Genomic DNA, 24,764 nt, shown 5'->3' on the forward strand with positions numbered 1-24,764 from the left:
TTTATTCAGATATTCCTTAAAATGAGTGAGTAAGCTCAGTGCGAAGACAGAGTGAGATTCTTTTGAAAAAAAAGACGATTACATTAGGTGTCAATGAGAGTGAGACAGGTATTGCTGCTGGACTCGGCACCCCCGTTTAAATTTTGTGCAGACCCTGCCTGTCAAAGTTACATTTTATGAATCACAACAACTATGTCTACATTTTGAGAAAGAATTATTTGTGTCCTTTTCACGGTTTGGCCGTGAGCTCGAGTCAAAAATAAAAATAATGGTTATTTTTTAACTGCTTCACGCACTCTAGCCAACTGACGCTGTCACTCTAACTTTGAAGAAAAAGTGATTTCCACTCCTCCTTTGAGTGCTCATAGTTTGAAAAGTTTACATGTTATGTAAAAACAGTGGTTGTGTTTTGGAGAGAGCAGAAGTTTTCCTCCGTTTTATAGTTTGAATCACATTTCTACGTGCAGGTATGAGAGAGCTGGGTGACTCAGAAAAAAGGTGAAATTTTGTAGAAAAAAGGTGAAATTTTATGGGTTTTTAAAGAAATTTCCAATGCATTCCTAATGCATTATTTATTCACAGTATTTTGGGAATAACTGAGAAAAAAGTTTTGATGTATATATTACCGGGGTTTTCTCAAAGCTGCGGGACAAAGAATAATAATAAGCATGATGAATATTGAAAGATGCCTCGGAGCTGAGCACCCGTGGCACTAATTAGTCCACTTCCTTTGGCTGGATGATGTACAGCCTGATGGCAGTGGGAACAAAGGATCTCTTGAACCTCTCTGTCCTGCAGCGCAGTGAGATGAGACGTTTGCTGCACCTGTAGATGCTTCTCTGTCCTGCCAGAATGTTGTGGAGAGGATGATTGGTATTGTCCAAGATGGCCTCCATCTCACATTGCATACGTCTCTCCACAACAGTCCTGAGTCCAGACTCCTGCCAAGCACAGACCCAGCCTTTTTTACCATTTTGTCCAGTCTCTTGTGTTCATGTCGGACATGCTGTTGCCCCAGAATGTAAAAAAAACTACATTTCAGTTTTGAGCCATTTGTACTTTACATCAGTATTTCCATTTTATGCTACTTCATTGAACATTTCAGAGGAAAGTATTCCTTTTTACTACATTCATCTTAGTTACTTTGCAGATTAGGATATTACATCCAAAACATAAAATATTATGCATTGTTATAGATTAAACAGCACAACAGTATGAGACAAACTGCAACTGTAAAATGTGACAGAGGTAGAAGAAGACAACATTTTTCTGCATAATACCTCCGTGGTTTTACTTAAGTGATATTTTAAATGCAGGACATTTAATTTAGTATTTTACTTTCAATTTACTTTCCTCCTGCCTGAATACGTCTTCTACTGGTGAAAGTAGTAAGACTCACTAAGAAATATATAAAAGAATTCATCAGCAATATGAAGTAGTCCTATAGGAATTGTACAATTACAATTAACTGTCATGCAGGACTTTTTGTAAGTTCTTAAGGAGTTTTGTCAAAGCTTAGAAAAGAAATCCTGGTTTTGGCTTAGAGACTACACATTTTTAACAGAAAGCCTGACATTAAGCAGGTAGGAGGATTTAACAGAAGACGCATTAAAAAGTGTAGAATCCAGTGCTTTTGGATGTTGACGTCAGCATTTGCTGCATCAATTTTGATCATTTATTTTTTAATCCATCTCCTGCAAGTTCGCCAACTTTATTGTGGTGCAATACCAAACTCTTAATGCTACTTAATGTACAGAAGTTGTGTCGGCTTACGATGCCTTATTATCACAACACAAGTATTTCTCTCTCCTTTCCCTCATATAATACTCTGTTCCATTCACAGCTGAAGGTCAAATAATCCCAGTTAATGTCACAGACAGTTACATTCTCCATTAGTTCTACTGTTCCAGTTTGGAAAACCATGGATTCCCACAAGATGTGACTTTACTTACGTAAAATGCCGCTTCAGCACTGCTAATGTTACTTTAGTGATATTTGGCTACATCAGAAAGTTAGCTTAGAATGCTGGCACCAGTGCGCTTAACATTTCAGAGGGTTAATTAGTAAATCTCATCATTTACCGGACAGATGGTCCTAATAACACAAAGGTCATGCAGTACTGCAAAATCAAACATGACTTTATTTTGCGGTTTCTGAACATGATGTGAAGCTGTTAAGGCTTTACATTACAGGCATGTTTATATGTTGATGTAATCAAACACATTTATTCCAGACGGTTTGTGGTTAACAAATTATAATTCTGACTTGAAGGATCACTCAGTTGTTAGCTGGAATTTCCAACTACACCACGTATGGAAAAGAGCATTAAGTTACTCCAGACCCTTCTCCGCAGTTCCATGCAAAATTTGTTTCCTAAGAATGCATCGTTTCCACTGCCTTCCAAGCTCTTACTCTTTTCGCACTTTGCCTCTCTGCTCCCTCTCTCCTCTCTGCTTCTTGTCTCTTCCCCTCTGCCTCTCTGTCTCTATTCATAGCATTCCTCAACTCTCTCTCATACCTCTCTCTCACTGGATGTGTCTGCAATGTTGCTCCTCATCTCTGTACGTGTGTGTGTGTACAGTATGTGTCTCCTTCTCCACAGCATGTCCATCAGCCATCTCATTATGGCTGTCTGTTTTTACATCCCTTTGCCTCATTAGGCACCACACACAGCCACTGAGGACAGCAGGCCTCAACTCCCGCGCCAATTTACCTGTCTCTCTCTCTCTCTCTCTCTCTCTCTGTCTCCCCCTCTCTCTCTCTCTCTCTCTCGCTTTGAGTGTGTGTGTGTTTTTACCGTCTTACTTTGTTTCCTTACACTAGGCTCTTTCCTTCCTTTGCATTTTCCTTCCTTCATCTCATCTCCATCTGTGCTCATGGGAAACTGAGTTCCTTGCGCTCTCTTCACCCTCATGTTTTTTTCTAATTGGGAAAATCACTCTAATCAAACTATTATATGGGAACGAACGACAGAGCCATTAGTTACAATTTACAATCCATTTAGATCTTTTAGATTTTTTTTTTTATTACTGCTACTGATGTTTGTGTTCCCTCTTGTGTTTCTTTCTATGTGACTCCAGGTGAATGAGATCTACCATGACCAGTCTTTGGGAGCAAAGATCAATGTGGTGCTGGTGCGGATTATCATGCTGGGCTACGGCAAGGTAAGACCTCACCAGACACGGGTTCTAGTGAACATTCGAGTGCGCTGCAGTTCCTGGAAAGTGCGTGCCTTGTCTCTCTGTCAGCACCATCTTTGATACCAGGATTTGGCAACAGTCACTTTAAGTACCTACAGTAAGCACAGCCAAGTCATACACACACTCATAAACAAACACACAGACACACACGCACACTCATCAGCACGCATTGATGCCGGGAGCCTGTTATTCCAGTGGACTGAGCAAAAGAGGAACTAAAAGCATGCAGCGTCTCAGGGGAGTGTTTTCAAGTCGCACGCCTTCACAGTTCAGCACCAAAGCACACAGAAACTCTGCCCGTTATGCAATCAGCCTTCCTCCCAGTAGGCTGCAGCAAAGAATCATGGGAAGTCCAGGCAAAGATAAACAATCAATGATAGCCCTCCCTCATTCATAAACAGAGACCAGATGATGGGGGTTGCATCCTTTTCTTCTTGACTGTAACTCTATCTGCCTGTCTGTGCTGAAGAGAGGAAGAGTGGGAGAGAGGGAGAAAGAGATAAAGCTAGAGATGGCAGGAATGGAGGAGGACAGGGATTACCCCACAGGATGATACAAATGGTTTTACTGCTGGATAGGTGCTCTGTGATACACTTATCCTGCTGTAGCCTTATCTCTTCCCCTCCTCTCTACAGTCCCATTGGAGCCTGGGAACACACACTCACACACACACTCCTACATTGGTCATTCTGGGCCAGCCCCTATGCAGCTTCAGCCAAAGCTCCGGCTGTCCATCATCCCCAATTACCGTGGCAACAGAGCTGCACCCAGACAGCCTGCAGATTGGCTATGTGACCCTGAATGCGGGCGCACCCACACACCCACACTTCACACACACACACACACACACACACACATACACGCCAACACAACATGTACCCACAATACACAACGTCACAAACACATTTTAAAGATCATAAAAACACAGTGAAACACACACTCAAGCACCTGATGAACATGAAAGAGTGCACACACGTGTGCAGTGCACTCTGTCTAAGGGGCATTTGTGCAGAATGCAGACTTCACGATCCATCATGTGTGCAGAGGCAGGCCATATGTCTTCACCGCAGCTCACTCACACTACACACACTCCTTGCTGTTTGATTCAGCTGTGCATTGTGCATGTGTGAAAACAGTGAGGAAATGTAGAAAGCGAGGCAAAAAGGAAGCAGTATGAAGAGAGAGCGATGGAAAGACTTGTACAGCAGAATGTGACGAGGGGAGGGGAGCGAAGATCCTAATGAGGAAGAGCATGAGAGGTGAAGGTGAATGGGAGGAATTGCTGGCATCTGGGTGTTTGTGTGTGTGGGAGTCAGTATTATGCATTTAATCATAAGTAAATATTCTGTAATTGGACATGTTTTTGACTATTAGTGCATAGCTCATTAATAGGCAGCTCTGTGTTCAGTTTCATGTTCATTATTGAAATCATCAAGATTACAGGATCCCAAGCATTATTTTGTGTGTGTGTGTGTGCGTGTGTGTGTGTGTGTGTGTGTGTGTGTGTGTGTGTGTGTGTGTGTGTGTGTGAGACTGTGTTGTACACCTCAGCAATTCAAGATGTGCTGACAATATATAACATTGTGACACTGCCCTCTACAGGGTTGAATAAAATGTTGTTGTACCAGAACTGAAACAAGAAGCGGGTAGAGTTCCCTGTTTTTGTATAATCTTTACACCCTCTTCTCTTTTTCCTTCTGTGTGCATGTGTGTCCTTCTTTCCAGTCCATGAGTCTGATTGAACTGGGGAACCCATCCCAGAGTCTGGAGAATGTGTGTCGCTGGGCCTTCCTGCAGCAGAAGCAGGACACAGGGGACGCTGAGTATCATGACCACGCCATCTTCCTCACACGACAGGAATTTGGCCCCACGGGCATGCAGGGTAATAAAGACATGTACACAATTTAAAGCCTCCATAACCCCTGCTGTTTAACATATAGTACATACATCCATGCTGCATGCCAAACCTCTTGAGGACCTAAAGCTCATAAGTGCTCATAGAAAACTCCCCTCTTCCTTCCTTTGCTTTGTACGGCTGCATAGCACACTGTGGGTTTGGTGGTTGGTGGTTTTCTGTGCAGCAGAGTGCAGACTAACAGGCAGGCCCAGGGGAGAGGCCTCTAAAGGCAGTGGCCTAGCTATCCAGAAGCCCTTCAGCTGCCCTTGGGCTCAGCCTTCAGCAGCAGAAAATCAATAGACAGAGCAGGGCCAGCCACAGCTCCACAATTAAAGGCAGTACGGGACAGACAAGCACACAGGGAGTTGGAGATTGGCATATGTGGGGGCGGAGGGCAACGGTTTAGGGTTAGGATTAGACACACAAACTCACACACACATTTGTCCCTATGTGTACGCGACTAACTCCTGTGTGTCCATATGTGGTAGACATATACAGTATATTTAGATGAAGTCTCAGGTGAAGGGTGAGTTGTACAATAAGTTACATTGGTTTCATCTTTCTGATCATTGGGGTCTTTTGATGACATGAGTGACATATGCGCGCACTCATTACAGTAAGATTTAGGAATTATGTGGGAAATGTTTTAAAGTAGAAAACTGTAAATGAAGTATTATTCAGCTTAAAAATACAAGATATACAGATTGAGTAATCAGACAATATGAACATAAGATTTATGTCACTGATTGAAACCATTTATGTCTTTGTTACTCAATCATTTTGAAAAGGGGGCAAATAAATAAGATTTCTCCTCTCTCTGCTCCCTTCCGATGACACAGTGTTTAACACCGAACATTGCAAAGGTTTTTGCTCTCCCTGAAGGTTTCAGCACAATATAACAAAAAAGTCCACAGATTTTAAAGAGTTTGTCTCTCCTCCCCGTTGCCTAGGTTACGCCCCAGTGACAGGCATGTGCCATCCGGTGAGGAGCTGCACTTTGAACCACGAGGACGGTTTCTCCTCTGCCTTTGTGGTGGCACACGAGACCGGACACGTGTAAGTGCGCTGCCATAATGATGTCTTCAAGATTGCTTACATAGTACAGGAAAAGACAACAAAGCAGCCACTTACAGGACTGTATTGATTTTTCACAGTTTTGGTCCATTGGTCTCATCATCCAATGTCTGATGAGAGGGCTGCCACTGCCTCCGTCCTTTGCTCCTTGCTCTTCTTGTCCTCTTGACCTCTCTCTCCCTGTGCAGGCTGGGGATGGAGCACGACGGCCAGGGGAACCGCTGTGGAGATGAGGTGCACATGGGCAGCATCATGGCTCCGCTGGTGCAAGCTGCCTTCCACCGCTTTCACTGGTCCAGGTGTAGCATGCAAGAGCTGGGACGCTACCTTCAGTGAGACACAAACACACACACACACACACACACACACACTCACACTCATACTAGGATTTGATGACAGTAAATGGGCTTTTAAAGGTCGACACTTGCATCAGTATTTTAGACTGAATTTGCTTGTAGTTGATATTTTCAGCCAATAATCTGTGTTTTTTTTAGATTAGATGTCATTAACCTGAAAGTTATAATATTACAAAGAAAGAAAGCCTTACTGTCAAAATGGTATAATGGTTGTTTGTAAAATATGTTAATGGTTCATGGAAAACACTTCAATAAATAAGGGCTAATCGAAAGTCATTTTTAGGCAAATGTGCCAAAACACTCACTGGTTTCAGCTTCTCAGACCTGAATATTGGCTGGTTTTCTTAGCCTTATATAATAATAAATCAAATATCTGTCAGATTGTGCTTTTGGTTAGACAACCATTTCTAAGACTGAAGGCCATTTGCCACTATTTTATGATATTTTATGGACTTTATGATTAATGGAGGAAATACTTTATTTTATGAACAATGAATTGAGTAAATGGAAGAAAATAAAGGAAGTGAGTAAAATCTCATCCCATTTTTTTTCGTCTGCTCTTGCAGTTCCTATGACTGTCTCCGTGACGACCCCTTTGACCACAACTGGCCGTCTCTGCCTCAGCTCCCCGGTTTGCACTACTCCATGAATGAACAGTGTCGCTTTGACTTCGGTGTGGGCTACACGATGTGCACCGCGGTAAGAGATCCCCATAGTTTGACAGACTAACCTACTAACATAGCTAGGTTGTACTAACACTTACTACCTGCACTAACATTGTGAGGGACATACTGAAGGCAAGTTACCACCAGCTTTTTCAAGCTTAGCATCATTTTATCTCCTGAGATGATGCAGTCTTTCAGAGTGGGGGTAGACCCACTTTGAACACAGTCAGTTCAAGCTGGGTAATTGGTTTTGATAGTTTAGCTATTTCTTTTTTTCTTTTGTTAATGTTAATTATAATAAATAATCTTTATTTTAACTTTACACTTACCTTGATACCACAGTGCCTTTACATGAACCCGTCACATAGAGTATTTTTGTAAACACAAAACGTCACACAGTAGACGAGCTTCACCCGGCAGCAGCATCTTGCCAGGTATCTTACCTTCCCCCTGTCACCCTCACCCGCTCTATGACTGTGAAGCCACTGTGGCACACTGTTGAGAAGCTGTTGCTTGATTGAAAAAAAGGGCTTGTTTAGGGGCTTTGCACACATTGCTAGATTACCCTCTATTCTCTTGTCAAACCCATTCCCCTCAGCTACAAAAGGCGGGCCAGGCAGGAACGCAGGTAAGGTAACCCCACCTCCCGGAAGACATGTGGCCCGTCATTTGTTTTCTCAGATTTTCTTTTTCTATTTGTCCTCTGAAGTTGTAATTGTTTGTAATGTTGCTCCTTACTTTTCTTTTTTACTGTACTTTGTTTCTCTGTTCTACCCATCGTCATGTTTTGGACGTTAGCCTGCAGGATTCTAAAACGCTCACATTTCAAGAAAAAGTGACTTTAAAATCCCTAAAAACACTGTGACTCTACTGTTGAACTGTACCATACCCCAACTCTTTTCCTGCAAATCTGTGTTCAATCAGTGCAGTGCTGGCAGGAAGAGTCTCATTATATTGGCACACTCGTGACCATAAACTAGTGGAAAATGTTGGGAAGATGTCTTTCCCATCCAAGGGGAAAGGGCTGAGCCAGAACAGAGGCTGTTTTTCCATGTTTCACTTCAGCTTTTAGGATCCTCCAGTCTGATGTCATTGGTGATTACCTACCACAGTCTAGCCATTGATTGCGACTCGCTCTCTGACCTGCAAAGGTCCCCTGGGGTCATGGTTGGTAGGGAAATCTGTGAAAAGGAGGGAGGAGGGCACGGCTCCTCAGACACTGGACTGCAGGTTACTTTGGTGGAATCCTCATCAATGGTTCATATCAGACAAGGAGGAGAATTTGGTCCTTGATTTGTGTCTAGGGGCGTCATAGAGGTCACTAAGACCTCACCTTTTGGCCTTCTGACCTTTTGCCCTCTGCCCTCTGACCTCCCTAGTGACCTAATTAAACCACAGCTGTCTCATTCTGAGAGTCTTGTCTCTCTCGTTCATCCTTTGGTTTAGTTTGCATGAATGGCTGTGTGTTTCTCAGTGGAGCGTAGTGTACAGTGCAGTGACACAGTACAGGGTCGGTGTTGTTGTTGTTGGGTATAACACTGTTGTGGTTATTGTTGTTGTGATATCTCTTCTCATCTCTCTTTTATTTCCTATTCTCAGTGTTAAGTCTCATTCCAGCTGTCTCATGATGGTTGATTTGTATTACTGAGGGTCAGTCTGTTACCCAGTGTGTGTGTACTGTATGTTTGGGCTTTTGATTGTAAGAAGGAGTCTCTCTTTGTGCCCCGCAGTATCGCACATTTGACCCTTGTAAGCAGCTGTGGTGTAGCCACCCAGACAATCCCTTCTTCTGCAAGACCAAGAAAGGGCCGCCCATTGATGGCACCATGTGTGGCAATGGGAAGGTATTTATACCCCACTGTACTTTAACACACATTACATCTGTGAAAAATCATTTGTTCGCCTCATGAAACCACATCTGTCTTTTGTTCTCGGCCTGTTGCAGCATTGCTTTAAAGGTCACTGCATCTGGTTGACCCCTGACATCATAAAGCAAGATGGAAACTGGGGTTCATGGAGTGAGTTTGGCCAGTGCTCCCGCACCTGTGGTGGAGGAGTACAGTTTCGCACACGCGACTGTGACAATCCAAGGTATGAAGCTGTGTGTGAAAAAGTGATGTTGAAATCTTTCATTCTGTGTTCATGTGTGTGACTTGATAGTCACCTTAGCCTTCAAATAAAAGCCAGTGAATCATTGAAGTAAATCATAATACATATATAGACAGATAAAGATATTCATGAGTCACCTGTCCTGCCACCTCCTCAGACCAGCCAACGGGGGCCGCACCTGTGTGGGGGCAACCTATCAGTTCCAGATGTGCAACACCAATGAATGCGAGGATATCTACAGTGACCCGCGAGAGGAGCAATGCCACGCTTGGGACCCTCGCTTTGAACTCCACAGCAACAAGCACTGGCTGCCTTATGAACACCCAGACCGTGAGTATACACCCACAGATGGAAAGGCTGTCAGAACAAAGCCACCAACCTGAGAATCGCAAACCCTAAATGACTACATACTGAGGAAGTTGTATGAATGAAGGCCAAGAAGGGGAAGCAAACACATAATTCATGAATGTGGTTGGGGTTTGGAGGGTTTTATACATATATATAGGTTGTGTTCTGTCATGGTCATTGACATCTGGCTGTCCTGCTGAGTCTGAGTGTGCTTTGAGGTATGTCTACGCCCTCCCGTAAAAACACACCATGTCTTTGAAAAATCTCTTTAAAAACAATCTTCTTTGAACTCAGTGTCTTTTCTTTCCCCACCCAAGTCATTTGAACCTCACAAACCCTGCCTTCCTATACCTTTTTCTCCACCCATGTAGATGCTATCAGTTGATAAACTATCCGATTCCCAATGGGATCACATGCCAAAGTTCTCCACTTAATATCCAAAAACCTTTTTACATTGCAGAAGTGTGAGGATGTGTATGTGTGTGTGTGTGTGTGTGTGTGTGTGTGTGTGTGTGTGGTTGTCAGACCTACCCTGTCTCTTAAGTGGAGGTGTCACTGCCTTCCTGATATGTATTAAATTATCATCCAACTAAAGGGCATCCCTGGAGAAAAGTGCTGAGCTGTCTCCATATCTAATCGGAGGTCACGGTACAAACACTTGGCTAAGAGGCGCCTCGCTAAATTGTTTTTCTCTGTTCTTATCGTTTCTAAATGCCATATTTTTTAGCAAGGCTTTCTCGGTCTCAAATTACTTTTTCGTGTGTGTGTGCGAGAACAGATGTGCGTGTCTGTGTGTGTGAGGGAGAAAAAAGTGAACAGGTAGGTGAAATTGAATTCCATTCATGGTCTGTCATCTTCTGAGTTCCAGATAGTGTGAGGAGAGAAAAAGAGTGTCTGCTCCGAGTGTGAAATTGTAGTATTTGTTTAGAGATGTTTGACATACTGTTGGTTTTTTGTCTCTATTTGGGTCTATTCCCGTGTCAACAGATATACTGTAAAATACTCGAGCAAAGACACATCAAACATAAGGCTGCCCTGTTTGTGTGGCGGTTCAACCAACTGGTTAGAGGGATTCCACCGACCCTTTGGTCTATCGTATTTAATAAAAGCCCCAAACTGTCTGCTGTTTTCAGAGTTGGCACACACTCAGGTGTCTCCCAGAACTCCTCAATGTGCAAAATATGGCGGGGTCTCAGACTTTTTAATAAACACCTCGTACATCCTGAAAACCTCAAAACAAACTTTTTACACAGTCTTAAAATTCAGCAAAGTATTTTCTGTTTCTCCAAACTCTTATTCAGCAGGTAATTTTAGAAAGTGTTTTCCGTACCGTTTTCTTTTTTTCATGACATAGAATATGTTTATCTGTGTAGTGTTGTTTTATAGCCACTTGGATTGAATGGCTGACATGGGTATACTTGTGTATAGAAACCTATATTTCTGTAAATATACTGTATTTTAAATCTATCTACACTGTGATACATATATCACACCTGCACTGCGCTCTGCCTGGAGCCCTGACACAAAAATGTGTTTTCTCTACATGTTATAATTCTTCAGTAGCACTTCTGACACCTGTTTATTAGTGTCAAAGCACCATTAGACAAGGTCTTTGGATTAGGTCCATCTGTAATAAACATGATGAAGTAGGAGTGTTCATTCTCACTGGGATGAACTGCCAGGTTTTGTCTCTAGAGGCTCATGTAGTTGTAGTATGACTCACACAGACAGACAATGAGACACAGCGTCATGCTGACTCACGGAGAGCTCATTCAGAACATGAAAAATGACCACCAGTTGTAAAGATGAAATCATCAGAAAATACTGCAAACTTGCCATTCTGACGATCATTTGAATAACTGGGTCACTTTTATGTTTGTGTTTGTTTCCCAGCTAACAAACGCTGCCACCTTCATTGCCAATCCAAGGAGTCACGAGATGTGGTGTTCATGCAGAGAATGGTCCTGGACGGCACACGCTGCTCATACAAGGACCTACACAGTGTGTGTGTGCGCGGAGAGTGCGAGGTGAGTGACGTTAAGTGCGTGTATGAGAGCAAGAGAGCCGCAAGTGTCCAGATGTACATGTGTTAATCATTATGTGTCCTCATCAACAGAAAGTGGGCTGTGACGGTGCGGTCGGCTCCTCAAAGCAGGAGGACAAGTGTGGAGTGTGTGGAGGTGACAACTCCAGCTGCAAAACCTTCAAAGACACTATCACACGCACAGCCAAGAAACAAGGTAAACACACACCAACAGTCACAGTAACCCTCATCTATATCTAGGACAGGCTTGACTTGGCTCCATCAGTGTAGCAGATGTCCATCATGCTGGTAAGTACAGGGTAAATAGTTGGCCAGTGTCCTTTGTTTATAAGCCACTTTTACTCTGTATTTACTTATGTTTAACTAAACATCGCCCTCTAGAGGAAGATTTGCAACACTGTGTAAACCTCAGTGAGATTTGACTTGACATTTTTTCCATGAGGGTCGAGCATTTGCCAAGAAGTTACGTCAAACCTCGATGTGTGAGCTAACGTTTGTAAGAATATTATCTAACTCTTGACGTCGGGACAGATCTACGTTATAGCAGCTAAATGTCCAGAATCAGACATTTATTCTGCATGAAAATAGTCAAGACTGCAGGGGTTTTAACTAGTGAGCAGATATGCTTGTTTGAAATGAGTAAGAGCTCTTTTCTGGATTGGCTGAAGCTTTTGGTCTGGAAACTGTAAAATGAGCTTGTGATGATGTTGGAGTCATGAACTAGATGTTCATTTTATTTCAGGTTTCCTCAAAGTTCTTGAAATCCCCAGAGGAGCAAGACACCTACTGATCCAAGAGCTCAAAGCAACTTCACATACTTTAGGTATTTGACACGCTACACAGTTTTTCCTTCACGTGTGTATGTCTATACACTTGTATTTGTCTGGTATCTAAGTGCAATTAATGCATATTCCTCACAAATCTACAGCTGTCAAGAATGTGGCATCAGGACTGTTTTTCTTGAACGGGGAAAACGAATACCCAGAATCCCAGTCCCTCATAGAAAAGGGCGTGGAGTGGGAATATGAGAACGACAATGACAAGGAGACCCTTCAGACCACTGGCCCTCTCAGACATGGAATTCTTATCATGGTAAATAAGTGATGCTAGTGGCCGGCTAAACACAAACATTTTCTGCACATCAAATAATATAAATTACACTTGAAACATCAGTGTTTTGTCCGTCTGTCATTAGGGTCTCTCACTCATTTACTATGATCTTTCCGTTTGTAGATGAAATTATATGGAGATGAGGATGTCAATTTGTCTTATAAGTACATGATGAACATGGACAGTGACTCTGCCATTCAGAACAACATACTGGTAGAAGACAGTGCCTATGAGTGGGCCCCAAAGAGATGGTCCTACTGCTCCAAACCCTGTGGTGGAGGTACAGTTGAGCAAGGAAGGATACTTGTTGCATCACCTGTGTGCATTTTGCATGCCTGTCTTGTTTTGTGATATATTTTCTATCCCCTCCTGCTGTAGGGAAGCAGTATCAACGATACGGTTGCAGAAGAAAAGTTGACAGTAAAATGGTCCACAAGAGCTTCTGTAACAAGTCCAATATGAAACCTAGAGGAGACACCAGAGACTGCAACCAGAAGCCCTGCCCTCCACCCATGTATGCATTGTATTATATGCCACCAACTGTAAAATTATAACACAGGGAATCTGACTTCACTGTGATAGAGACAACTTTAGGCTTTTTCTGCATTTAGTCAACCCTTTTTTCCCTCCTCTGACATTGTGTACCTCAGCGTTTTGACATTTTCAGTGCCCTCTTGTTTCTCTCTCTCCCGTGGTGTTCTCCAGCTGGGTGACAGGGGAGTGGCAGAACTGCAGCAAACCATGTGGAAAGACGGGCATGCAAATACGCTCAGTCAGCTGTGTCCAGCCGTCAGATGACAACACCACACGCTCCATCCACAATAAACACTGCAACGACGACCGGCCCGAGGCCCGCAGACCCTGCAACAGACACCCCTGCCCCACCCAGTGGAGAGTCGGACCGTGGTCACAGGTGCGCGGGCTGGACATGGGTCCCTCCTTTCAAAAATGAAAATGAAAAGTTGAAAATAATCTCAGAGCAATAAGGTTTTCTAAAGGAAATACTTGTAGTGATATTTTTGTATTGAAGCCCAGCAGGTTGCATTTTTGTCAGACGTTCAGTGTTTTAAATTTCACTAGACTTCCTCAGGACTGTGTTATTGGCAGGTTTGAATAACCTCTGAAAAACAGATCATGTGATCTTGACTGTTACTGCTTACAGTGAAAAGTTAATGTGCTTTACATGCCTTTGTACAGCTTTGAAAACATTTTTATCTTTACTAAGTGATTTGTTAAAATGTGTTGGTCTGTGTGTATGTTCTTTATCTCCAGTGCTCAGTGACATGTGGTAATGGGACCCAGCAGAGGCAGGCTCTGTGCCACACCAGGGACAACACCATCGGCCTGTGTCTCGACAGTAAGCCCGACACCATCAGAGTCTGTCGCTTGGATCCATGTCCCAGTAAGTGCTGAGGAACCTCCACCCATACATAGCCTGCCAGGGCAAACTGCACTATGTGAGAGTAGACACTCAAATTTATTTAGTTGCACAGAACTCTTAATCTTTTAAACATCACTGATACGAATTACAGTATGTCTGGCAGAAATTTGGGGAATATTATTTGACAGAATGGCAGTCTTGGGTTTGAATCAAATATCTTGAATAAGGAGCTGGAACAAAGTGACACAGAGTGTATAATGAATGTGGAATAAGTGGACCAGTGTGGAATAAGATGATTTTTCCAGCCTTGAAGCTATATAAGGGGAAAAGGATGAGGCTCAATACTAAACTAGACAGCAAATAAACCCTGTCATCAGCACAGAAGGGAAGACGGATAGGTGATCAAACAAAAAATACATAAACCACTAAAAGAGTTCCCTTCTCACCTTCTAAACTCCATCACTCTCTCTCCCCCCTGTCTCTGCAGAAGGCTCATCAGACCTCCTCAACAAGAACGGCAACATCCTGATCCAGTGGCTGTCTCGCCCCAACCCCAACTTCCCGAAGATCTCCTCACGTAAAACCTCCCTCATTAGTTCCCAGCCTGGCCTCCACAGCGGCAGCCGCAGCTGCATGTCTGTCCTCTGCTGGGCCCTGCCCATCTCTGTCCTCCTGTCTCTGCAGGGCCGGCCCCGGCTGGCCCCCTGCCCCGCCCCTCCCTCACGCCCCGTGCCTGTGCCCACGCCCGTGAGCGAGCGGCAAAGCTTTCGCTTCTCTTTTGGGGGGGGGATGTTGTCTCTCTCTCTGTGTGTCTGAGACAGCTCTGACTGGGGGGAGGTCTCTGGCTCCTGTGTGTGCTAGTTGGTTCTCTCTTGCTCTGTCTCTCTCTCTCTATCTCTCTCTCTCCTTTGTGGAGCATTGTGTTGTAACCGCTGGCCAGTCGAAAACTCAAAAGATCAACAAAAAATTTGATGTGAAAAGGATTCGAAGTGGCAAGGCGAACAGGTTTTCAGTGACACCTCCCGAGACGTGTCAAAGAGCCGTTCATGTGTGTCTCTGCATTTGGCGGCCATGTTTTGCGCGAGCTAGCTGCGTGTTGTCATGGGTTACCACTCCTGAGATGCAGCTACGGTTTTTCCTTTTTGTAGCGCACTGTCATTGTGAGGAGAAACAGGTGTGAAAATAAACAGAAAAGGTATATAAATATCTATATAGAGAAAAAAAGTTTTAAAAAAATATGAAAGCTTTATTGTGAATGTGATCTTGTCACAATGAGGACATCTTTGCTAAAGTGCTCATCTGACATCCTGGTTCCATTCGGGGATGAGAATGGTGTCTCATTCTACGTTCCATTCTCAGATTGACAGGAACTCAGCACAGGAACAGGAAGTGACATAAGCAAACCTTCTGATTTTGGGGGGGAGGGAAATTGAAGAATCTTAAAGTAAAGGCAAATAGAAAAAAAAAACAAAACAAAAAAAAAAAAACAGGGTAGTCTGACCGCTTGAGGTTGCTTCCCATTTCACCTCACCATCAGCCATCCTCTCTTTGACTGTTATACTAAAGTTCAATAAATGCAGCTTATTTGTGCTTGCAGACTTTAAACAAATACATCTATAAATATATTTGTATTTATATATACCTATAAATCTAAATCTATATGAGTAACAATAATATTAATAATGTTTTACCATGAATAAGCTGTAGCTTATTTGCCTAAAACCTTTGGACTGCTATTGATCGCTTAGATCCTTGACTGTTATGTGTATTTTTTTATTGATTTTACATGAATACAGATGAATATTTAATAAAGGTAAAGTGTTTCGGGGGGAAGGGGTCAGACCTATATTATGCAGGACTTGGTCAGTTAGTTGCCTCTCCATTCTCTCAGATGGATCAGTGGTTTACTGTCGCTTCTTGTTTTCTTTAAGGATAGGATCACGTTTTGTCATGCGCATTTGCATCCATCACCTGTATGTCTGTGTGTACATATGTATATGTGTGTGTGTGTGTGTGTGTGTGTGTGTGTATGTGTGTGTGTGTGTGAGAGAGAGAGAGAGTGTGTGTGAGTGTGTGTGTGTGAGTGTGTGTGAGTGTGTGTGTGTTTGTGTGTGTGTGTGAGAGTGAGAGAGAGAGTTGGTGCATCTGTGTGTGTATGTGGATGGATGCATGTGGGTCTTGGGTGTAAGTTTAGATGAGTGAGTAAATGAATGGGCGAGTGAATGAGAAATAGTCTTCTTGTTAGTGAAAGTGTGTGATTGTGCTTTGTGTGTGTGTGTGTGTGTGTGTGTGTGTGTGTGTGTGTGGGTGCTTAATCATTCGGGCTTTTACACATCGCAATCAGATACAGAAATACCTCATAAACTTTGATTTGAGAGCGTCCGATGATCTCATTTTATTTTGATGAACATTAACCACATGAACAATGCCTTATCTTGGATTGAATGTAATGGCATTTATCTGTGAAAGAGATGGCTTTACTCATTCAAAGTTTCACTCGGAATAGAGGCAGCTTCAAACCAACTTAACAAACTCACACCCGCCAACCATCAAACCTACCAAGGTGATGTTGGACCAATGTCCGACTACTGGGAAGGGTTTACAAAGGGCCTAGGGTATCGACACATATGGCGTCTAGAAAAAAAAAAACACTTCAGACTTGTCATTGTATTGTGATCACATATTTCTGTTGTGACTATGTAGCGAGCTATCCAAGGTTTCCTTCTGCTGGAGTTGGACTGTATGAGACCAAGCCAGACCTAGCAGTGCGATACTGTATATAACATTGGTGTTGACTGTATTTAATAATGTTCATGACTGTTATCTTCTTCTATAATATTCTATACTATGGGTAACTGTTTTGTGGCTTCACTGGCCTGCTGCGTGGGGCTGGCTAACGTTTGGCTAACGTTGAAGAAACATTCAGATGGACTACGTGCACTGCGTCTATATGCACTTTGATTTATCAGGGAAATTTTATTAATGTTTTGTAAATGTTTCATATGACACTTAATGTGCCATTCCAGTTTTTACATCATCATGGAAATTATGTATTTTATTTAAACAGCAAATATCATTTATGTACTTCATGTTTTTTGGGGGTTTTTTTTTTTTTTTGGGGGTTTTTTTTTTTTTTTTTTTTTTCAATCGATAAACAGATTGACTGGTTGATTTCAAAGTAATGAAGTGTTTTACCAAAGTGACTGTGAACTTGTAACTTTCAATACAGTTGAATTATTTTTCTTAAGAAAAGAATATATCTATATATTGAGCAGGGGGGGGCGTACATCTCATTGTTTCAGTTCCTGTCATTCTCAACAGCAAAGTTGTATCAATAAAAATGTTTTAAAAAGTGTGATCTTTCTCTCACTAGGAATGTTCACTGGCTAGATTATTTGTCAGAGAAAATGTCAAATATTGCCAGGAGAACAGTTATTTTTACTGGCATGGTACAAAAAGGGTACAAGTCAAGTGATAAAGCCTGAAAATTTAACTGAAGAATGATGCGCACCTGAAGGAGAGGCAACACAAAGATGAGTCAAAATTAGACTTCAAGCGTTTCAGACGGGAAAGACAGTTATATTTACAACACAAGACTGGCGACCCTTCTTTTTCCATTTCAGTTGCTCTGGACTAATCTCATGACTGCTCTTGATGTTTGGGTTTTTCTCCTCTTCCTCCCTGCATCCTCTGCTAATGGTGTGGCTTTACTACTGTACTCTGCACGGTGTGGAACCAACACACTCACACACCCACATTTATGTGCTTTCTGTATAAACTAACATGCACACAGAGACTTCATAATATACTCTTATTAATGCACATTCTTTAAGACTCAAAGACATATCCCAGCAATCACACACACACATTCACCCCTACATAGTTTCTCCCACTGGCTGTGCCCGGTCTCAGCTCTCTGTTCTCTCCTTCACAGGCCAGCGTTGTCATGGAGACCGCTCCGTGTTCTGTCGTATGGAGATGCTGAAACGATACTGCTCTCTACCGGACTTTCAGCGCATGTGCTGCAAGTCCTGCAGCAATGTCACCATCGCAGAGCCTCCACCCAACTCCAGCTCCACCTCCAGATCCACCCCCATCACCTCTATCCAACCCCGTGTCACAGCTCCTCCCCCCACCGGCACCCTCAGCTCTGGCTTCACCAACATCCAACCCACCAAACCTGTCATCACCACCATTTCAACTTATACCACCAGTCCCTGGACCATCACTCATCCTCCTACCTTCACCACTCCTCTCCCTCATTCCACCCCATCCTCATTCAGCAACACAGACTTCATCACAAGTCATCTATCATCTGCCACTAGTGCTCCTTCCCTCCCCACCACCTCTTCCATGGCAACCACCTCAGTTATTACTACCTCTCTCAGTATTACTGCTCATCCCCTGCCTCTGCCTGTCCCAGACATAGAGGAGAGCACAGATCCACAGTTAAAGAGCACTACAAATAGCCTAACCACATCTGGTATGATAACTACAATAGACCTTACGTCAGTCATTAGTCCAACAGTCACAAATCCAACAGAATGTAACACAAAAACAGACACCCTGCTGAAATCCAAGCCCAAAAAGAATATTCCTCCAAAGAAAAACCCCAAGAAGGTGATTCCACCAAAGATCAATCCAAAAAAGAATACTGCACTGAAAAACACCACAAGAAAAGATGTTCCACCAAAGATCAGTCCCATAAAGAAAACAAATGGTACTCCAAAAAAGAATACTTCTGTCAACAGCAATCCCAAAAATGATAGACCAGAAAAAACAGCTCCCAAAAAGACGACTCCAGCAAAGTGTACACCCAAAAGGACTACTCCAGCAAAGTCTACACCCAAGAAGACTAACCCAGCAAAGAGTACACCCAAGAAGACTACCCCAGTAAAAACAACTCCCAAAAAGACTACTCCAGTAAAAACAACTCCCAAAAGGACTACTCCAGTAAAAACAACTCCCAAAAAGACTACTCCAGTAAAAACAACTCCCAAAAAGACTACTCCAGTGAAGCCTACTCCTGAGAAAAAACCCAAACCAACGCCCAAAAAGGTGGTTCCACCAAAGGCCAGTCCCAAAACAAACATACAGCCAAAGACAAAAGCGTTAAAACAAACTCAAACCAAGACAAACCATAAAAAGAACCCAAAAACAGGACCCAAAATTGCCACAGCCTCACAAGCCAAGGTTAATCAGAATAAGGGCACAGCGAAAAAGACAAATCCAAAACAGAAAGCACTTGAAACGTCATCTTATTACAGCACAGCTCCCTCTCCCTACACAAGCCCAGAACCATCAAGAGACTACTTTTCCTCCACTGTTTCCTCTAGCACTAGTTTATATGATCCATCGCCTTTCCCTGGGTCAAGAGTCAATGTTACATTCATCAGTAACAACACAGCAGCTACAGATGAAACTCCACTGTGGCACCATGACAGTATGGACAATGGAGCTGTAACACCCAGTACTTTAGATGATTTCGTTACACCTGCTGGTACCAGCAATTTTGATGATGTCACGATGCCCAGTGGAATTATTCCGTATGGTGATATCACCATGACGAGCAGCGGTGATGTCACAGTAACCAGCGGGACCATTCTCAGTGGTGATGACATCACCGTGTCCTACGGCGATGTGGGTGTGGTCAGTGACACCATGGTGCTGGACGATGGCCTAACCATGGTGATCCCGACCATCAACAGCGAGGACATGACAGATCTCGCCTCCACGCCCTGGCTGGACCTTTCTGAGTACATCCCTGTGAGTGTTCCCACGACTACCTCGGAGTCCATCACCGCCTCACCTCCCACCACCATCGCTCCGACAACAGAAAAACCAGCCATCACGACCACCACGGGTTCTACTATAAGACCTCAGGGGAGAGCAGAGGAGAATAGCGAGAACAACTCCATCGACATCTCATACAACAGGATCATCGGCGTAGACAACGAAATCTCTCAAAACAATCTGATCCCAAAGCGCCGGGTCAACCTCCGAGAAAGAACCAGGAACAAACGCATTCAGGAGCTTCTGGAGGAGAAGAGGAACTTTCTCCTCAGGATGAAGAGAGGCCACAGAGCACGATAGACCAAGCCTTCTCATTTCTCTTATAGAGATGAACATTTTCTTTACAGACTTTTGTAAGCATTGTTTAAACCCCTGCCATGATGCTTTCTATCAGGCCTCTCCACAAAAACGAAAATCTCTGTCATATTACTATCATGACAATCAGGACTGCAGCAGAGAGAGAATATCATGGTCAAATGTTTGAACAGTTGCTTTGAATAAAGAAAAGCCCTTTAGAGTACAGACTGTTGCAGATTTGAAGCAAATCGCCTTTCCTGTGTAAACACAATAATGAGAAACAGAAGGGATGAAAAGTGTACATCCAGTTTGACCAGCACTTTACAAAGCCAAGCTTTTATCCCTATAAACCACCCACAGTCTTGTTTGAGGATTCACCGAATGGATGATGTAGATAAGATGTAATGTAGTTTGTAAAATGGTATTATCCGTACTGGCACTTATGGAGAAACAAAATCTACAACCTACAATCCAAATCTCCATCCAATATTATATTACTGCCCATGACTGCAGCTCATTTCCCCCAAACAGATATGAATACCTCTCAGCTACCTGATAACAGCTACTGTAGCACATGATGAAAATGTTTCCTTGTTTAGTGGCCAGCACTCTGAATACCCTACACACATAAACACACACACACACTGACAATTGGAGCCTTTGGAGGCCTGAGAGCAATAGTGGTAATGCCAAACTATCAGAAAGTCAAAGTTTCCTTTTGGTTTGATTTCATTGTGTCAAGTTTATACTGCTTGGATCGTGTTGCCTTTTCCAAAGCAAACGGGGTCTTTCATCTCTCAGGAAGTTAAGATACAGTGAAGAAGTCTGGTGAGGGACATTGCTGAACACTTGGTGCTTCTTGGATTTTGATGATATATTTTGATATCTCATGAAGCTAGTTGTAAAAATACAAACTCATTGAAGACAGAAAAAATATTTTGATTGCATTTTTTGTGTTTTTGTTTTTTTAACAGTCAAGTGGTGCTTTTTTTGTCAGAAAAAAAAAGAATACAAAAAAATATAATAAACCTGTTTGTATTAACTGTATCCACATAGAAGCTTTGAGGGCCAGTATATTTTCTTTTCTAAAAGTTTTATTATTGGTACATCTCTAACTTGCAGCAACTGCAAAAGCACCTATGGATCTTTCTGTACGATATCTGTACATATGAAAAAGAACTTAATTTTTAATATTTATTAAAGTTTAAGCACCTGTGGAATTTTGCAAACTGCCAGTGTTGTGTGATTTTGTTCCAGTGACAATTATCAGGCAACCCTTCTTCATCTATTTGGCTACAACCAGTAGGTGTTGTGTCACTCGATCAGTCCTGACAGACACAGCTACTGTGAACCTGCAGCATCAGTTTTAGGTTAACTCAGTCATATAAGATTTCACGGCTTCTAATCCACTTTGCAACACGCTCATCAAATTATCTCACAAGCTTTCTCTCAGTCTATATTTAACTTGCAATTCCAGAGTAATGCAATATCTGGCACATAGAGGGAGACAGAGCACATGTATTCATGTTTCATGTATTCACTCAAACCAGCCTTTTTTATTGTCTTTCTTTATCTTGACAGAATGAGAATATCAGGGGCAGGGCACAGCGTTTTTTGTGCTGTGACGTCCAAACTGTAAAGTCACTGGCTGCCAAAACTGAGACTAGTAGGCTATATATACAGTATATACATGCATGTTAGTCAGCATGACTTTACAAAGTATGTGACTGTAATAGAGACTCAGCCCAGGAAAGGAAAAACAACATTCATGACAATTGTTATAAGGCTACGTCACTGTATTACTATGAGTAGAAATTAGCTGTAAACACACTTCATGGGAATACCAGCAACATAGGAAATACACCATTACACTGTACTCATTAGATTTGCCTTAGCATCTAAGTCTGCATCTGTTTACACTCAGACTGACTTTGTGCGAAACATTATACTTTGAGTCGCTCCAGTCAAACTTGGTTTGTTGACATTAGGAAAAAACTATTTTAATTTGCATTCTTTATAAATAAGCAACATTCAACACTTAGAAAGAAAAACAATCATGAGGAAGAGCATTTTTCTGATTCCCTAGATATGCAAGACTTCAAGTTGAACCATAATTGTTTACATCTTTCATAAACCAATCTGTTGTTTTTTGGTTCTGTCTTTTCTTCTTTTTTTCCCACTTTGGTTGTTTTCCAACGCTGGCCTGGCTTCTGTAAAGTGTCCGCACCATTCTTGTTATGGTACTTAAAGGTTCCACTGTGTCTGTCAAGAGCTCGAAAACAACATGACTGGCATCAGAATATTAGATTACTAATAAATTCTTGTCAGGAACACTGTGCAGCAAATTAGGACTGCATGGCCAATAACACTAACTGTTACCATTTCCTGGGAGACAAACAGAAAGTGTAGTGTATGTCTGCCCCAATAACACCCAGAAATAAAATACCAAGATCTTACGATTTGTGCCCCCTCATAAGCTCTGTACCCTCCTGTGTGCTGGGTTAGTGTGAGTCCACAATAGAGAGGAATTTTGTATACAGTTTTTTGACCTTTGAGTCAAGTGCTAAGCGAGTTAATTTATTCAGATGGTGATGATACAGCAATGAAAAGGCGATGTTGAAAGGGGTGCATGGGTCAAAGCAAGGTCACTTGTACCTTGCGAACTATGCAAAAAACAAAAACACAAGAAGAGAAACATGCAAGTGTTGAATTCTGAGTGTGATATGATTATAAATAATCGTAATGAAAAACACTGCAGTTTTCCGTCCAATATAGTTTAATATCAGCCCTCAGAACCACAAATTATGAGGCCCATCAAAGTGTTTTTTTTCTCTGGTCTTGTGAGATTAATTGTATCCTCCTCTTCTGACATCATTGGTTGGCTTGTTTACTCCTCCTTTAGAGACAGCGGTGATGGAACTGGAGTCTTCTTTGAAATAGAAGTAATAAGTTGATGATAGTACTACTCCTGGCTCATTATTGGATAACTTACCCCATGTGCTTTCTAAAAACGTGCTCAAGGAACATGTTGCACAAAATGGTAAAGTAATTGCAACATCTTACGGTCTTTTATAGCTTATGCAATAGAGGCATTATAAGCTTCGGTATATACAGTATGTAGGATATTGCATAACAAGTGTATTTTTTCCACCAACTGCTATTGATTTATTTTTTCCAAAAATATTTCAAAACAACTTCTTGAAAAAAGTAATCATCTCTCTGAGGAAACTCCCCTCCCTGCCCCTCAGAGGGCGCCTATACTGTACAACCATTTCTCAGAATCCCTCTGGCAGCTGGAAGCTCAGTGATAAAATTCAATAACCAGGACTTAACAATCAGAGCCTTTCCATTTATCCATCCTTCAACTCAGATTGTCCAGCTCTTTACACAATGAAGCTTTTATCAGCCATAAGACATAAGCATCCTAAGGTATCAATCTAATTCTTATTGAGCCCATAAGTGGATGAGAACAAGAGGTTCAAGGCAGAGAAGAGGTGCACTGAACAAGACTGGAGGTGTTTAACTCTCTTTTTGCCTTTATGTATAAAAATGTGCCCTTTCTGAAATAGTCTCTTTTTTTCTACCCCAGATTCACAGAACTGTTCAAATACTATGCTTTTCTGTATAATGTGTTTGTATATAATGTCAGTGCAGAAGACCCTCTCTGTTGAGTATTTTTTGACAGACATGGGGCTTAAATAATTTTGTCACTCAAAGAAAGATATCATTATATTATTATTATTTTTGTGATATTTTCCAGATCCTTTTTCTTTCAAATGTGTGTCCCTAGCAGGGCTCTCTATACATATACACATACATATACAAATTAGGGCTGTCACAAGATTAGATTTTCATGATACGATTATTTTTCCCAAAAAGGATTCACAATAACAATATTATTGTGATATCGATAGAAAATTTTAAGTTATAATAATAGTAATAATAATGCTATCAGTTAAATTAATTTTGAATTGTATTTATTGTGTGTCTCTTTTGTAGCAAATTAATTAGATTCAAATGTGAGTGTGGGGCGGTGGAGAGAGAGTCAGTCACCATAACTGTACAGAGGCGTACAAAAAGAACAATTACACTTAATGGACAGTGAAAAGGGACCCAAATGAACTGACACAATATCAAGTAATTCATTTTTTAAATATCATGGTTATCATCAATACTGGTGCATCAAAACTCCCCTAATACAAACATACAGTCACCTACGGTATACAGCATACTCACTACGGTTCTTATTGCCATGGTGACTTTTCAGTGAAATGATAATTGTTGGTGTATACAAATGTTGAGGAAAAAATAGTATAGTATACTTATTGTATGTTTCCCTGATTTTACCTGTTTACCTCAGCTTGAATGCAGTTGGCTCCTAGGCTGTGGGCTGGTGTTCATCTGAAAGCCACCAAAAACAACTGGAACCCAGCGGTGAGCTCTTTACTGTAACATGCCTGCTATGGCTGCCGATAAGACAGCTATTTCCC

General features: G+C 42.1%; 1 protein-coding gene across 2 annotated transcripts in view; it reads left to right on the forward strand.

Annotated features, from left to right (window-relative positions):
- LOC111646645 (A disintegrin and metalloproteinase with thrombospondin motifs 2-like) overlaps nt 1-21,494 on the forward strand; it is a 108,101-nt gene extending 86,607 nt beyond the window's left edge. The window contains exons 5-23 of one of the 2 annotated variants that reach the window (XM_087171035.1): nt 3,081-3,164; nt 4,926-5,082; nt 6,048-6,153; nt 6,360-6,503; nt 7,094-7,226; nt 7,791-7,820; nt 8,923-9,036; nt 9,138-9,283; nt 9,459-9,631; nt 11,543-11,676; nt 11,766-11,889; nt 12,436-12,516; nt 12,622-12,785; nt 12,927-13,083; nt 13,182-13,317; nt 13,509-13,716; nt 14,076-14,205; nt 14,672-14,761; nt 18,119-21,494. In XM_087171035.1, coding sequence (XP_087027161.1) covers nt 3,081-3,164; nt 4,926-5,082; nt 6,048-6,153; nt 6,360-6,503; nt 7,094-7,226; nt 7,791-7,820; nt 8,923-9,036; nt 9,138-9,283; nt 9,459-9,631; nt 11,543-11,676; nt 11,766-11,889; nt 12,436-12,516; nt 12,622-12,785; nt 12,927-13,083; nt 13,182-13,317; nt 13,509-13,716; nt 14,076-14,205; nt 14,672-14,761; nt 18,119-20,277 — 4,470 coding nt within the window. In that variant the 3' untranslated portion in view covers nt 20,278-21,494. The remainder of the gene's footprint in view (nt 1-3,080; nt 3,165-4,925; nt 5,083-6,047; nt 6,154-6,359; nt 6,504-7,093; nt 7,227-7,790; nt 7,821-8,922; nt 9,037-9,137; nt 9,284-9,458; nt 9,632-11,542; nt 11,677-11,765; nt 11,890-12,435; nt 12,517-12,621; nt 12,786-12,926; nt 13,084-13,181; nt 13,318-13,508; nt 13,717-14,075; nt 14,206-14,671; nt 14,762-18,118) is intronic. The other variant, XM_023396188.2, reaches the window with a different exon arrangement.
- The last annotated feature ends 3,270 nt before the right edge of the window (nt 21,495-24,764 follow it).

The sequence above is a fragment of the Seriola lalandi genome, unplaced genomic scaffold (assembly GCF_002814215.2).
Source record: "Seriola lalandi dorsalis isolate HSWRI2012SDOR001 ecotype SW California unplaced genomic scaffold, Sedor1 jcf7180002054973, whole genome shotgun sequence".
In the NCBI taxonomy this organism is placed as follows: Eukaryota; Metazoa; Chordata; class Actinopteri; order Carangiformes; family Carangidae; genus Seriola; species Seriola lalandi.